This window comes from Anopheles moucheti, chromosome 2 (genome assembly GCF_943734755.1).
Source record: "Anopheles moucheti chromosome 2, idAnoMoucSN_F20_07, whole genome shotgun sequence".
Lineage (NCBI taxonomy): Eukaryota > Metazoa > Arthropoda > Insecta > Diptera > Culicidae > Anopheles > Anopheles moucheti.
The window spans coordinates 64,444,084-64,458,614 of NC_069140.1; the positions used below are offsets into that span (position 1 = coordinate 64,444,084).

General features: G+C 47.0%; 1 protein-coding gene across 1 annotated transcript; it reads left to right on the forward strand.

Annotated features, from left to right (window-relative positions):
• Positions 1 to 337: 337 nt before the first annotated feature.
• Positions 338 to 13,446, forward strand: LOC128297310 (histone H3-like). Its single transcript, XM_053032937.1, has 2 exons — positions 338 to 736; positions 13,024 to 13,446. Exons 1-2 carry the CDS (start codon positions 338 to 340, stop codon positions 13,426 to 13,428), a joined length of 804 nt encoding a protein of 267 aa, XP_052888897.1. The 3' UTR covers positions 13,429 to 13,446.
• The last annotated feature ends 1,085 nt before the right edge of the window (positions 13,447 to 14,531 follow it).

Below are 14,531 nucleotides of genomic sequence, written 5' to 3' on the forward strand. Positions count from 1 at the left end.
TGCGATGACGCTTGGCTCCACCTTTACCCAGACCTTTGCCTCCTTTTCCTCGTCCAGTCATTTCGATGTCGATGCGTACCGTGTGTACCAACCGTACTGTGCAAGAGTTCACGAGTAACAATAAGGCTACGCACAATGTTTCGCTCTTTTATACACTTACCCGCAGCACACGCACACGCTCTCACACCACTGGTACACGATCGGATCGGAGTATGTGTGTGCGTGGAGCGAGATTATAAAAATGACGATCTGGCCTCGCATACCCACATTCCGAACCTATCGTCGACACAACACAGACGTCTTTACGTTCCACTAATAAAACCGCCGAACCAGTGAAATGGCCCGTACGAAGCAAACTGCCCGTAAGTCGACCGGAGGTAAGGCTCCGCGCAAGCAGCTGGCCACCAAGGCTGCTCGCAAGAGTGCTCCGGCCACCGGAGGAGTGAAGAAGCCGCATCGTTACCGTCCGGGAACTGTAGCCCTGCGTGAGATCCGTCGCTACCAGAAATCGACCGAGCTGCTGATCCGCAAGCTGCCCTTCCAGCGTCTGGTGCGTGAAATTGCCCAGGACTTCAAGACCGATCTGCGCTTCCAGAGCTCGGCCGTGATGGCCCTGCAGGAGGCCAGCGAGGCGTACCTTGTCGGCCTGTTCGAGGACACCAACTTGTGCGCCATTCATGCGAAGCGCGTCACCATCATGCCGAAAGACATTCAGCTGGCTCGTCGCATCCGCGGAGAGCGTGCCTAAATCTTCGCCCGTATCCCCCCCGGGGCTCCTCTTCCATCAATCGTCGAGGGGCTTCACTCAAACGGTCCTTCTCAGGACCACCACAAATGTTAACCAAAAAGATATGTGTCGATATGTCCGTACCTTCTTCCGTCCGTAGTGGCTCGTTAGTGGTGATGGTATTGAAACAATTTCGTATGCGTTTATGTCGCCCGTTCGGTGCAGAGAGCCCGTGACCGTATCCGGGTACAACAAAAGCTGCGTGTGTCGAAAAAACGTTTGTTTACGCGATGAGCAACACACTGTAGCCAATGCTGTGGCCGACAAATATTTTCTTGATCTTTATTATAAACTATTATTAAACTCGTAACCGAAGGAGCAGACCTTTTCACGTTGGCTGTTGGATCCAGACTGAGTTGTGCAGACTGCTAACGCTGCACGGTCTGTATGTGTGTTGTATCCGTGAATACAATCCCTTGCATTGTTTTCAGTGCAACTGCTTGCGCAGTTGCGCTTGTAAGGACGGGGAACTGTATTCCAGGAATTGCTGTCGTTGTTGGGGATTGCGACTGTTCTCTATGTGCTATTGTCCTCTCTTGTTCTCTATGTGCTGATGCGTCTGGGAGTTGTGGCCGGTTCGCCACAATACTCTCCCCTATGTTTTTAAGAACCTGAGTGGGATCCTCACGTGTCGTCCTGAGGATGTAGTGCGAGGTTCCAGTGAAGGTTTACCAGGAATATCTTGCTGTTGTTCGTTATGTACGAATGCTGCTTTAAGACGGTCGATGGATATGGATGAACTTTTTCCGTTGATGTCTACTATGAAATATTTCTTTTTTCGCCGAATGACGCGGTAGGGTCCATCGTAGGGTGGAGTTAAAGGCGGTTTGATGGCTCCGGTTCGAATAAAGACATGTGTGCAGGTTTCCAATGATTTTTGGACAAAAGGTCGCTGTGTAGAATGATGGGAGGTGGAAGTTGGCTTAAGCTTTGCCATTGTCTTTTTTAGATTTTCAACGAAATCTGTTGTTGGCTTGGTGCTGGAGTTTTCGTTGGTGGCAAAGAATTCCCCTGGTAGTCTAAGCGATGTACCGTAGGTTAATTCAGCTGCAGATGCTCCTATGTCGTCTTTGCATGAAGTTCGCATTCCGAGTAATACTATTGGTAATGCTGATGTCCAACTGGGGGTGTTGTGACATTTCAAAGCTGTTTTGAGCTGGCGATGCATGCGTTCTACATGTCCATTTGCTTGAGGATGGTACGGTGTAGTACGCAGATGGTTTATTCCAAGAAGATAGAGAAGTTCTTTGAAGAGTTCGGATTCGAATTGTCTGCCTAAGTCTGTTGTTAGCTTGCTTGGTACGCCAAATCTGGCGATCCAACCGTTGACAAACGCTTTTGCTACTGTTTCGGCAGTGATATTTGGAATTGGCATAGCCTCGGGCCATCTGGTAAACTTGTCTATTATGGTAAGACAATATTGATTTCCCTCAGATGGTGGCATAGGTCCAATAATGTCCATATGAATGTGTGTGAACCTATTGTCTGGCATGGCTATGTGTTCGATCGGTGATCTGTTGTGACGTATTATCTTCGACTTTTGACATGGAATACAGTGCATTACAAAATGTTTGCAATCACGCCGTATTGCTGGCCATACGTATGAGTCGGATACGAGTTTTGTTGTCGATCGAATGCCAGGATGAGATGCACCATGAAACTTTGATATGATCTGCCTGCGAAACTCTTTTGGAATGAAGGGTCTGATTTTCTGGGTGGATATGTCGCAGAAAATTGGTGTCGATGTTAGATGCGTTTGGAATGTCTTTAAGCAAAGCGATGTGTTCGGGTCTGTCAAAAGATGTTGTAACTCTGGATCTGTTCGTTGCTTTACTGCTAGGTCTTCGAAATCTATTGGCTGATTATCGATGGATTCTAAACGGCTTAACATGTCTGCTACTTGATTTTTTGCTCCGGAAATGTGTCTGATGTCCGTGGTGTATTCGCTGATGAAGCTTAAGTGACGTTGTTGAGTTGGACTTGCACGTTCCGGACGTTGTTGGAAAGCTGTAACTAATGGTTTATGATCGGTAAAGATGCAAAACTCACGACCGACGAGATGATCTTTGAAGTATTTCACAGCTTCGTATATTGCGAGAAGTTCTCGATCGTAAGTGCTGGCTTTCTGTTTGCTTGCGCTCAGCTTACGAGAGAAGTACGCTAGTGGTTGACGTTCATTTTTCCAAATTTGGTGCAATACAGCTCCGATTGCGTTGCCAGATGCGTCTACTTCCAACGCTAATTTGGCATCCGCACAGGGGTGAGCGAGTAGAGTTGCACTAGCTAAATCTTGCTTGCATTGGTGGAAAGCTTTTGTTGTATCTTCGTCCCATGTCAATGGTGTATTGTCGTTGCGAACATTTCCTTGCATCATGTTTTGGAGGATTTGTTGGTTCTTCGCTGCGTGCGGTATGAAGCGACGATAGAAGTTTATGGTTCCCAGGAATCGTTTTAACTGTCTGGCTGTTGTTGGCTGTGGGAAATTTAATATGGCTTCTACCTTCCTTTTTGATGGTTTGATTCCTTCAGCAGTAATCAAATGTCCGAGAAATATTACTTCATTAAGTCCGATTTGACATTTAGCTGCGTTGATGGCTAGTTCATTTTCCTTTAAACGTTGAAAAACCTTACGAAGATGTTCTTTGTGCTGTTCAATGCTGCTAGAAGCGATGCACAAGTCGTCGACGTAAGGGAAAACAAAATCTAGATCGCCTAAAATGTCGTGAAGATGTCGCTGAAGTGTCTGACCTGCATTTCGGAGTCCGAACGTCATGAATTTAAATTCGAACAATCCGAATGGTGTGGTGATAGCGGTTTTTGGAATATCTTCTGGTGCGACCGGAATCTGGTGATAAGCGCGTTGTAGATCGATGCACGAGAATATTGTCTTGTTGTGGAGAATGTTTGAAAAGTCCTGGATATGAGGTATTGGGTATCGATCTGGAACTGTTATAGCGTTTAAGCTCCTGTAATCGCCGCAAGGACGAAATGTTCCATCAGCCTTCTTGACCAGGTGTAGAGGACTGGCCCAAGAACTTTTGGAAGCTTGGCAGATTCCTTGTTCCATTAAGAATCTAAATTCAGCTTTCGCTGCTTCCAGCTTATCAATGGGTAAACGACGTGGACGACAGAAAACAGGTTGGCCAGTAGTAATAATTTGGTGAACAGTTTTTGCACTTGTTTGTTTGCGATTGATATTAAGCATGGTGATGTCTTTGTACTCACTTAATATTTCCGCAAATGGTGATGTTGAATCATACGATTTGATGACTGGCTCGGAAACGCTGCTGATGTTTGATATCTCTAATCGTGTGGTGTTATCGATGATTTTGTTTCGTCGTATATCTACCAACAGATCGTGGTGGCTTAAAAAATCAGCTCCGATGATGGGTGATTTTACATCTGCTATGGTGAATAACCAGGTGAACGGACGACGCAGGCCAATTTTGAGTGTAAGACGTTTTGTGCCGAACGTTGCTATTTTTGTTCCGTTTGCTGCGAAAAGATGTTCTGATGAAGGATTATCGCGTTCCTTTAGTGTTGGCGGAATAACGGAAACGTCTGCACCTGTGTCAATCAGGAAGTTTTGGTGTGAAGCTTGGTCCAAAATATGAATACGGTTTACCTGTTCAAGTTTAGTGCAGCTAGGCTGCACACCACTTAGTTTTTTGGAACCGAAGTGAATTGGCACTTTTTTTCTGGATTTTGATGATTCTCACACTTCTTTGCTGCACTACCATAGCGGCGATGGTAGTAACAGATGAAATAATCACGCTCTCGAGACTGGCTGCGATAATTTCCGTTGTGTCTCCCCGGATGACTGTTTCGTCGATTCCATGGGCGCCGATGCTGCTCTCTTAGTAGATGATCAAATTTCTTGCTTAAGGCGGCGATTTGCGATTCCAGTGATGTTTGATGTTGGATAGGTGATGTAACTTGTACGGAATCTATTTCGTTTCGGGGGGCTTCCATGATCTTATCGGCAACCTGGGCTTGTTCGTCTAAGGTAGCCGTGGACATGGCTGCAAGAATAGAACGAACTGTCGATGGTAATGCTCGCATCCAAATATTGGCCAGGATTTTGTCACTGCATCCTACTCCACCAGTACGTCGCATCTGTGTGAGGAGCGAACTAGGTTTTTGATCACCCAAAGTTACTCCTTCTAACAGGGTGGAAATGCGCTTTGTTTCAGATGGGTGGAAATGAGCCACGACGTCGGTTTTCAGTGTGGAGTATCGGGTCTGGGTTGTCATTTCAGCACAACGAGAAATGGTCGAATATACATGCTTCGCTCGAGTGCCAAGTGCTACTATTAGAGCGTTGAATTTAGTTTTGTCTGCTTTTATGCCGTTCACTTCAAACGCTGCTTCGAGGCAGACAAACCATACATCCACGTCATCGCCGTCGAATGGTGGATAGTTTATCTTTAGCAACTGTAGCTGCGGAGAAACTTCATCCTTAGTCAATGTATTTTCCGGATTTTTCGTCGCATTTTGGGTGTCCTCTTGGCTCGTTGATTTGGTTTCCGGATTCATTTTCACACGTCAGGTTACTGGCAGCGTGGTTTCGCGGGTACACGGTTGTGTTTGTCGGGCGCGGGACGTGTTTTTTTTTTGTCGGGCGCGGAGCGCGATACGCGAGTTGGCTCGTTGAACGCACTGCGAGGGTGCTGCGTGGGGCACCGTTCGTAAGGATTGCCACATGAAACACAGGATCACTACTATAATATCGTGGAAGATCAACTATGTAGCTTGTCGGGGAACACTAATAAAGTTTGTCAGGGGTCACCAATGTAGCCAATGCTGTGGCCGACAAATATTTTCTTGATCTTTATTATAAACTATTATTAAACTCGTAACCGAAGGAGCAGACCTTTTCACGTTGGCTGTTGGATCCAGACTGAGTTGTGCAGACTGCTAACGCTGCACGGTCTGTATGTGTGTTGTATCCGTGAATACAATCCCTTGCATTGTTTTCAGTGCAACTGCTTGCGCAGTTGCGCTTGTAAGGACGGGGAACTGTATTCCAGGAATTGCTGTCGTTGTTGGGGATTGCGACTGTTCTCTATGTGCTATTGTCCTCTCTTGTTCTCTATGTGCTGATGCGTCTGGGAGTTGTGGCCGGTTCGCCACAACACCATCTTCACACGACAGGATCGACTTTCTGTCCGACGGGTAAATAAAGCCAAAGAAAGCCAGCAATGGCAGGCCTGGACGGCCGGTTAAGCAAAATGAAATAAGGGGCAGCCCAGAAAGTCAAAAGACGCGTTTTCGATTGACCGTTTGGCGATCGATCGTCAGAAGATGTGCTTCCGATGCTGTTACACTGTGCGAGACACGGAACATTCTTCTTCTCGTGCCAACTCGTGTTTTGTACCCGCGCCCCTTTGCTTTCCGCTCACGGGTTCACATGAACGCGTCGAAAATTATGCTTTATTTTATTTAAACTTTAATCTTTTGCCCACCGTGTGAGAGGGAATGTCAAGCAGAAATATATCTTTCGTATGGATGCGTTTTGTGGTCCTGAAAAGGACCGGTTTGGGTAGATGCGAACGAACTGCGCTTCGACGCTTCGAATTACTTCGAGCTGGTGTACTTGGTGACAGCCTTCGTGCCTTCGGACACGGCGTGCTTGGCCAGCTCACCGGGCAGGAGCAGACGGACGGCCGTTTGGATTTCGCGGGACGTGATCGTCGAACGCTTGTTGTAGTGCGCCAAGCGGGATGCTTCGGCAGCGATGCGCTCGAAAATGTCGTTCACGAAGCTGTTCATGATGCTCATCGCCTTGGACGAAATGCCGGTGTCCGGGTGGACTTGCTTCAACACCTTGTAGATGTAGATAGCGTAGCTTTCCTTGCGGGTCTTCCTTTTCTTCTTCTTGTCCGACTTGGAGATGTTTTTCTGGGCTTTGCCAGACTTCTTCGCGGCTTTTCCACTGGTTTTCGGGGCCATTTTGCTTCGATTCACGCACTGATGCTCACTAACGGAGAGTCAAAACCTTTCTGATAGAGAACTACGATTCTCAGGTTCGTTTATATTCCGGTTTTCGGATCACTCTCGGGTATTCGACTTGAGTGCGTGCAGGCAGCATAACTCGGGGTATTTAATCGCACACTGGCTCAATTTTTACTCAGAATACAAGCACTCTCCGAACAGTGAGCATCGTTGCGAACGCACTCTCATCTAAACCGAAGCTATCAACAATGTCTGGCCGTGGCAAGGGAGGCAAAGTGAAGGGAAAGGCAAAGTCCCGCTCGAACCGTGCCGGTCTGCAGTTCCCGGTTGGCCGTATCCATCGTCTGCTCCGCAAAGGCAACTATGCCGAGCGCGTCGGTGCTGGTGCACCGGTGTATTTGGCCGCCGTGATGGAATACTTGGCCGCTGAAGTGTTGGAGTTGGCAGGAAACGCTGCCCGAGACAACAAGAAAACTCGCATCATCCCGCGTCATCTGCAGCTGGCCATCCGCAACGACGAGGAATTGAACAAGCTGTTGTCCGGCGTCACCATTGCCCAAGGTGGTGTGCTGCCCAACATTCAGGCCGTGCTGCTGCCAAAGAAGACTGAGAAGAAGGCTTAAGGCTTCTCCCAATCTCTCTGCAAACCCCCCCAAAACAAACCGTCCTTTTCAGGGCGACAAATCGATTTACATAAAAGATGTTTGTTCGACCATCTCTTCTGAGCTGAAATCAAACCGGCGCAGCATTACCTAATCGAAGGTAAATCCAGTGAAAAAACACAAGCAATCGCAATATGCGGGAAACCCCCTGAGAAACGTCATCACTTTTCGTGTTTTAAAATCTTTGGTCGGAGGTAGACTCCTCTGACCGTGCTAGTGGTACCGAGCAATGGATGAAAAGCTAAAAGCAGTGCCCCACCAGCAGCCTACCTGCTATCGTACCTGGAATGACCGATCCTACGAAGGAAAAATAACTTCCACTTTCCACTTAAAAGGAGCCCTGTGCAGGTACCGTACCTGGTCGAGGGTCTGAAGCGTTGGTCTGAAACAATTGTTAAGAAATTTCCCAATGCGAATGAAACAAACTAGCCCACGAATGGGCACCGAATATTTCAGTCTATTTTTAGCCCACCTGTATGCAGCCCTAATGGCAGATATTTCTTATTTTCTAAATAAACACGACGCCTACTGCGATGCATCGGGTTGAACGCTTAACGCTGATCACTACACCATCGACCCTAGCAACGAAACCCCAAACCATGCATGCAAATGAATATGGAACACAATCCTACCTTCAGTAGTGCGCAGCGCACGGCTTCACGCGCTCCTTTCAAGCAATTGCGGTGCACTCATTACAGTATTTTCACCACACACCAAGTCACTTCACTACACCGCCCCTGCTTATCTGATCTTTGCAGCAGCAGCAGCAACAACAACAACAACAACTTTGTTTTTAAAAAGAGTATTTTTTTAGCGAACCCCGCGGAGGATTTCGCTGCCCTACGCACTGGGCGCCGTCGCAGTTCGTGCATCGTTTCACGCACGCATTTCACCAGCAAAAGCCGCCATTTTGGCGGTAATCCTGCGCAGGATGGGTCGACGCACCACGCACCGAAACACCGTCACGATTTGGATTGTCCATCGTCCTTTCCGCACACACGCATACGCACATTGCACCAGCAGTAGCAACAACAGCTATGTTTATAAAAACAATTATTTTTGGGGCGAACCCCGTGGAGGATTTCGCTGCCCCTCCGCCCGACGCCCGAAGCGTGCGCTCTTCCTTTGTGTGTCGCATCGGTGATCGAAATTTCTGCGAATTGTCAACCGATGCTCCCTCTCGCTCGCACACTCGGTGGCGACAGGAGGAGACTCGTTTTGGTGGAAATTTCCACCTAACGGTACCGATCACCGTGTACGCGGTCACATTTCCTGATAACTTTTGGCACGAGCTCAGCATGCACACACACACACACACACACACACAGGATTATGTGCGAGAAGGAAAAAAGGCACACACGCATTCGCACATTTCACCAGCAGCAGCAGCAGCAACAGCTATGTTTATAAAAACAATTATTTTTGGGGCGAACCCCGTGGAAGATTTCGCTGCCCCTCCGCCCGACGCACTGGGCGAGGCACCGTCGCGATTAACGCACCGTCCCGCGAAGCGCTTTTCGCACATTCACACACACACGCGCGTTTCTTCCGCCATTTTACCACCCGCACTTTTTAATGCTAATCCTGCGCAGGATTAGCCGTACGCGCACTGCTTCTTACCTCTCTGTCTCTCGACTAAGCGTCGCACTCTTTGTTCATGCTCGACATGCTCGATGTTGCTGGTTCGCGAAGGACGACAAAATGAGCCGGCGCCATTTTGAAATTGGCCCCTGTTCAACACTACTTTTAACACTACACGCACTTACACACACTAATACATCCGGATTGACGACGCGCGCGGACCAACTGTTCCAGTTGGCTGTTCGACGAGGACTGTGCCGAGCTCGGGACATTCGGTTACTAATTACCTTCAGCATACGAACGAGAGTGCCGAAAGTGGATCTCTCTCGCTAACTACCTCCGCTACTACTACTATCCGAGCAAATGTATGGTTTTGTCTCGCTACTCTCGCTACACAATCGCACACAATCGTTTCAAAGCACGAAGCAATTTGAAGTCGCCACACATTTTTGCAATTCCACTACAGACATATCCATTTGCGTATGCTATTATCACCGTACAATCAGTGAAAGCAACGAAGGATACATATGTGAATTCAGAATAGATACAGTATATGCGTACAAAAATGCAGGATTGGTGGTACATTTCATGTTAGATCTTAAAACAGAAACATATTTCGCTAGTTAGTACGACACGTAGGTGCAGAAATAGGTGCGCTGCTTAAAACTAGCCGGCCAGACACACGAACGAAGCGTGCGCTCTTCCTTTGTGTGTTGCATCGGTGACCGAAATTTCTGCGAATTGTCAACCGATGCTCCCTCTCGCTCGCACACTCGGTGGCGACAGGAGGAGACTCGTTTTAGTGGAAATTTTCACCTAACGGTACCGATCACCGTGTACGCGGTCACATTTCCGGATAATTTTTGGCACGAGCTCAGCATGCACACACACACACACAGGATTACGTGCGAGAAGGAAAAAACCGACCTTTGATTTGAATACGCATGGCAACGCGAGCCCCCACCCATTTTGGAAATATTTAATCTCTATACTTCCACTAATTTACGCATTACGTTTTGTAACATTTTCAGATATTTTTTTTTCAGACTAGCTAATCGGCCCGGTTACAGGGCTATGCAACAGAATTTTGTTGTGTACGCAAACTCAAAGATGTTTTAAAAAGAGGTTTTCTTCCCAATTGGAGGATGTTGTTAATTTTATTTTATTTAGTTTAATAAATTATCAAATTTCTCACCTCGGGCCCCTTTGGCTCTCATAAAAACCTATTTGGCAAAGCATATTCCAAGTCGCTTTGAGCTTTTGTTGTTGTTATTAGTTTTAACAGACCTTGAGCCTTGATGACTTCGTTCTTCTCTTAGTCTGATATATATATATATATATATATATATATATATATATATATATATATATATATATATATATATATATATATTGATCTTAGTGGTTGATAAGTCCCGAACCTTGGTCATTTATCACGAATGAAATGTATCGTAAAAATATACGTCACGTCGTGTTTGCGTGCAGCTCCCATCTGGATCATATGCAACATATCATTTTAACATGAGTATTCTAAATTACAATGAAGCACTTCTTAATATTTTTGCGTCAGCTCCCCAGTTGCTTGCTATGCATTTATGCTTTTCGTAGGCATCGCACATAATTTCGTCGAAAGTCGACGTCTTTCACAATCAGATAAAAGCAACTGATTGGATATATCTAAGGTTAAGTAGCCATCCACATTCAGGTACCACAGATTTCCCATGTTTTTTTTTCTAACTTTTTCCTCACAGACAGTATATTTGAGTCATGTATTTCCAGTAACAGACACACACATGTTTAAATTTCATAAGGTGCCATTTAATCAGATGTAGCGGCGCCAGTCTTCTTTAGATAGGACCGGTAAAAAATTACAACCCAACCAATCCCTCGTTCCCAGGAACAACTATCCAGGTTGCGGGTAAATAAAGTTAAAAGGCCCAGAATTTGCTGGCCAATATCTCTTGATGTTGTGCTTGTGTCATGGGTTATTGAAATACAGAGGATTTGAAAAAAATATTGACCCTACTAGAAATCTTCTCGGTTACCTGGTTTGATCAAAATTTCTCTATTTAAACTGAGAAGTGTAAACAACATAGCACAACAACAGCAATTACTCCTGAAACAATCTCGCATTTCTTTTAGTGAAAAATAAAACATGAAAAATTGCAGCGAATCAAGCAGTAAACTTTAACTTTAAAATATTTATAAGCTACTGTAAAGCATGGTATTGTTTTAGAAAATAATGCTGCTATTTTCGTGGATTGAACGACCATTTCTGGTCTTCCTTGATTTGTATTCATCAGGATAGTGAGTCGCTCACTTGGCACTTGGAAGCGTTGGAGCGGCCCGGTGGTTTGATGGTAGCGACCCTAGCGATCTTCACACGATCGGACCTGACAAAAATCCCATCCGGATCAATCACCCGTACTCAGGACTGACTATCCAGCTTCGGGTAAATAAAGATACAGAAAACCAGAAATGGCAGGTTCAGACCTCTTAGAAAAAGTGAGTGCTGGGTACGGGGGTACGGCTCGAATAGGTCGTTTAAGAAACCGTTCACCGTTCTGTATCACCGACCAAAATTAAAATCTTTTTGAAAATCTTGTAAAGGATCCGACTGAAAATGCAAGAAAACGCGCGAATACCCAAGGACAACACATAAAAACATTCACAAATTGCGCGTCTGTGGACGTCGATCCGTGTAAAAAACTTCCATTTGGTAAAATCATAGTATGCATGGAAAAATAAATTGTTGGCGAGGGAATCATAGAAGACGTTGAAAGATAGCAGTTTAAAGAAGAGCTGGGAAATCAAAACGCTCCACTTAAAAAAATGATCCAAGGGTGTTGGAAATAATGTTACCATGGAAACGTTATGAGTCGCCTCCAACTAAAATTTGTATAGCGATAATTTTCAGATAATTCTACTATTTTTCGGATGAAATAAATTAAGCTCGCTGCCCAAATGCGTGAAATATTTAATGTTTGTTTTAAAAAAGACTAGCAATTGTGTGAAATGCTTCACAATTGGTTTTAAAACGGTCAATGTTTTAGCTTTGCAATAAAATGACTACATAATACAGTTGAATTTCGGATTCTTGTGCCATCACACACATTCCCGAACACCGTAGCACGTTCATCATGCTGCGGAGTATTGACGCACTCACAGTAGCTGAACCGTCCTCAGGATCGACGCGATGCTCATCGCTTCTTCTTCTTCTTCTTGGCTTCGAAGACGCTCGGCTGCGTGATACGTTTACCTCGGGACACAGTTGTACCCCATAGACGGTAGATGAGGCTAAGGATTCGACTCACAACCTTACGTTGAACGACACACTTCATAGCGATCGGAATCATAGGAAAGAATATTTTGATGCAAAGAATGTGTGGTCCTGATAAGGACCGTTTGTTGAGATGAGCGTCGAACGTGCGTCGGCTGGCGGGTTTAACCTCCGAAACCGTACAGAGTGCGACCCTGGCGCTTCAGCGCGTACACTACGTCCATCGCGGTGACGGTTTTGCGCTTGGCGTGTTCGGTATAGGTGACCGCATCGCGGATAACATTCTCCAGGAACACTTTCAGCACGCCACGCGTTTCTTCGTAGATGAGACCGGAGATACGCTTCACTCCTCCACGGCGGGCCAGACGGCGGATGGCCGGCTTGGTGATGCCCTGGATGTTGTCGCGCAGCACTTTGCGATGACGCTTGGCTCCACCTTTACCCAGACCTTTGCCTCCTTTTCCTCGTCCAGTCATTTCGATGTCGATGCGTACCGTGTGTACCAACCGTACTGTGCAAGAGTTCACGAGTAACAATAAGGCTACGCACAATGTTTCGCTCTTTTATACACTTACCCGCAGCACACGCACACGCTCTCACACCACTGGTACACGATCGGATCGGAGTATGTGTGTGCGTGGAGCGAGATTATAAAAATGACGATCTGGCCTCGCATACCCACATTCCGAACCTATCGTCGACACAACACAGACGTCTTTACGTTCCACTAATAAAACCGCCGAACCAGTGAAATGGCCCGTACGAAGCAAACTGCCCGTAAGTCGACCGGAGGTAAGGCTCCGCGCAAGCAGCTGGCCACCAAGGCTGCTCGCAAGAGTGCTCCGGCCACCGGAGGAGTGAAGAAGCCGCATCGTTACCGTCCGGGAACTGTAGCCCTGCGTGAGATCCGTCGCTACCAGAAATCGACCGAGCTGCTGATCCGCAAGCTGCCCTTCCAGCGTCTGGTGCGTGAAATTGCCCAGGACTTCAAGACCGATCTGCGCTTCCAGAGCTCGGCCGTGATGGCCCTGCAGGAGGCCAGCGAGGCGTACCTTGTCGGCCTGTTCGAGGACACCAACTTGTGCGCCATTCATGCGAAGCGCGTCACCATCATGCCGAAAGACATTCAGCTGGCTCGTCGCATCCGCGGAGAGCGTGCCTAAATCTTCGCCCGTATCCCCCCCGGGGCTCCTCTTCCATCAATCGTCGAGGGGCTTCACTCAAACGGTCCTTCTCAGGACCACCACAAATGTTAACCAAAAAGATATGTGTCGATATGTCCGTACCTTCTTCCGTCCGTAGTGGCTCGTTAGTGGTGATGGTATTGAAACAATTTCGTATGCGTTTATGTCGCCCGTTCGGTGCAGAGAGCCCGTGACCGTATCCGGGTACAACAAAAGCTGCGTGTGTCGAAAAAACGTTTGTTTACGCGATGAGCAACACACCATCTTCACACGACAGGATCGACTTTCTGTCCGACGGGTAAATAAAGCCAAAGAAAGCCAGCAATGGCAGGCCTGGACGGCCGGTTAAGCAAAATGAAATAAGGGGCAGCCCAGAAAGTCAAAAGACGCGTTTTCGATTGACCGTTTGGCGATCGATCGTCAGAAGATGTGCTTCCGATGCTGTTACACTGTGCGAGACACGGAACATTCTTCTTCTCGTGCCAACTCGTGTTTTGTACCCGCGCCCCTTTGCTTTCCGCTCACGGGTTCACATGAACGCGTCGAAAATTATGCTTTATTTTATTTAAACTTTAATCTTTTGCCCACCGTGTGAGAGGGAATGTCAAGCAGAAATATATCTTTCGTATGGATGCGTTTTGTGGTCCTGAAAAGGACCGGTTTGGGTAGATGCGAACGAACTGCGCTTCGACGCTTCGAATTACTTCGAGCTGGTGTACTTGGTGACAGCCTTCGTGCCTTCGGACACGGCGTGCTTGGCCAGCTCACCGGGCAGGAGCAGACGGACGGCCGTTTGGATTTCGCGGGACGTGATCGTCGAACGCTTGTTGTAGTGCGCCAAGCGGGATGCTTCGGCAGCGATGCGCTCGAAAATGTCGTTCACGAAGCTGTTCATGATGCTCATCGCCTTGGACGAAATGCCGGTGTCCGGGTGGACTTGCTTCAACACCTTGTAGATGTAGATAGCGTAGCTTTCCTTGCGGGTCTTCCTTTTCTTCTTCTTGTCCGACTTGGAGATGTTTTTCTGGGCTTTGCCAGACTTCTTCGCGGCTTTTCCACTGGTTTTCGGGGCCATTTTGCTT

Coding starts and splice junctions, on each gene's coding strand:
- LOC128297310 (XM_053032937.1), top strand. CDS start 338: ATGGCCCGTACGAAGCAAACTGCCCGTAAGTCGACCGGAGGTAAGGCT. Junction 737..13,023: donor TGGCTCGTCGCATCCGCGGA/GAGCGTGCCTAA, acceptor AGTGAAATGGCC/CGTACGAAGCAAACTGCCCG.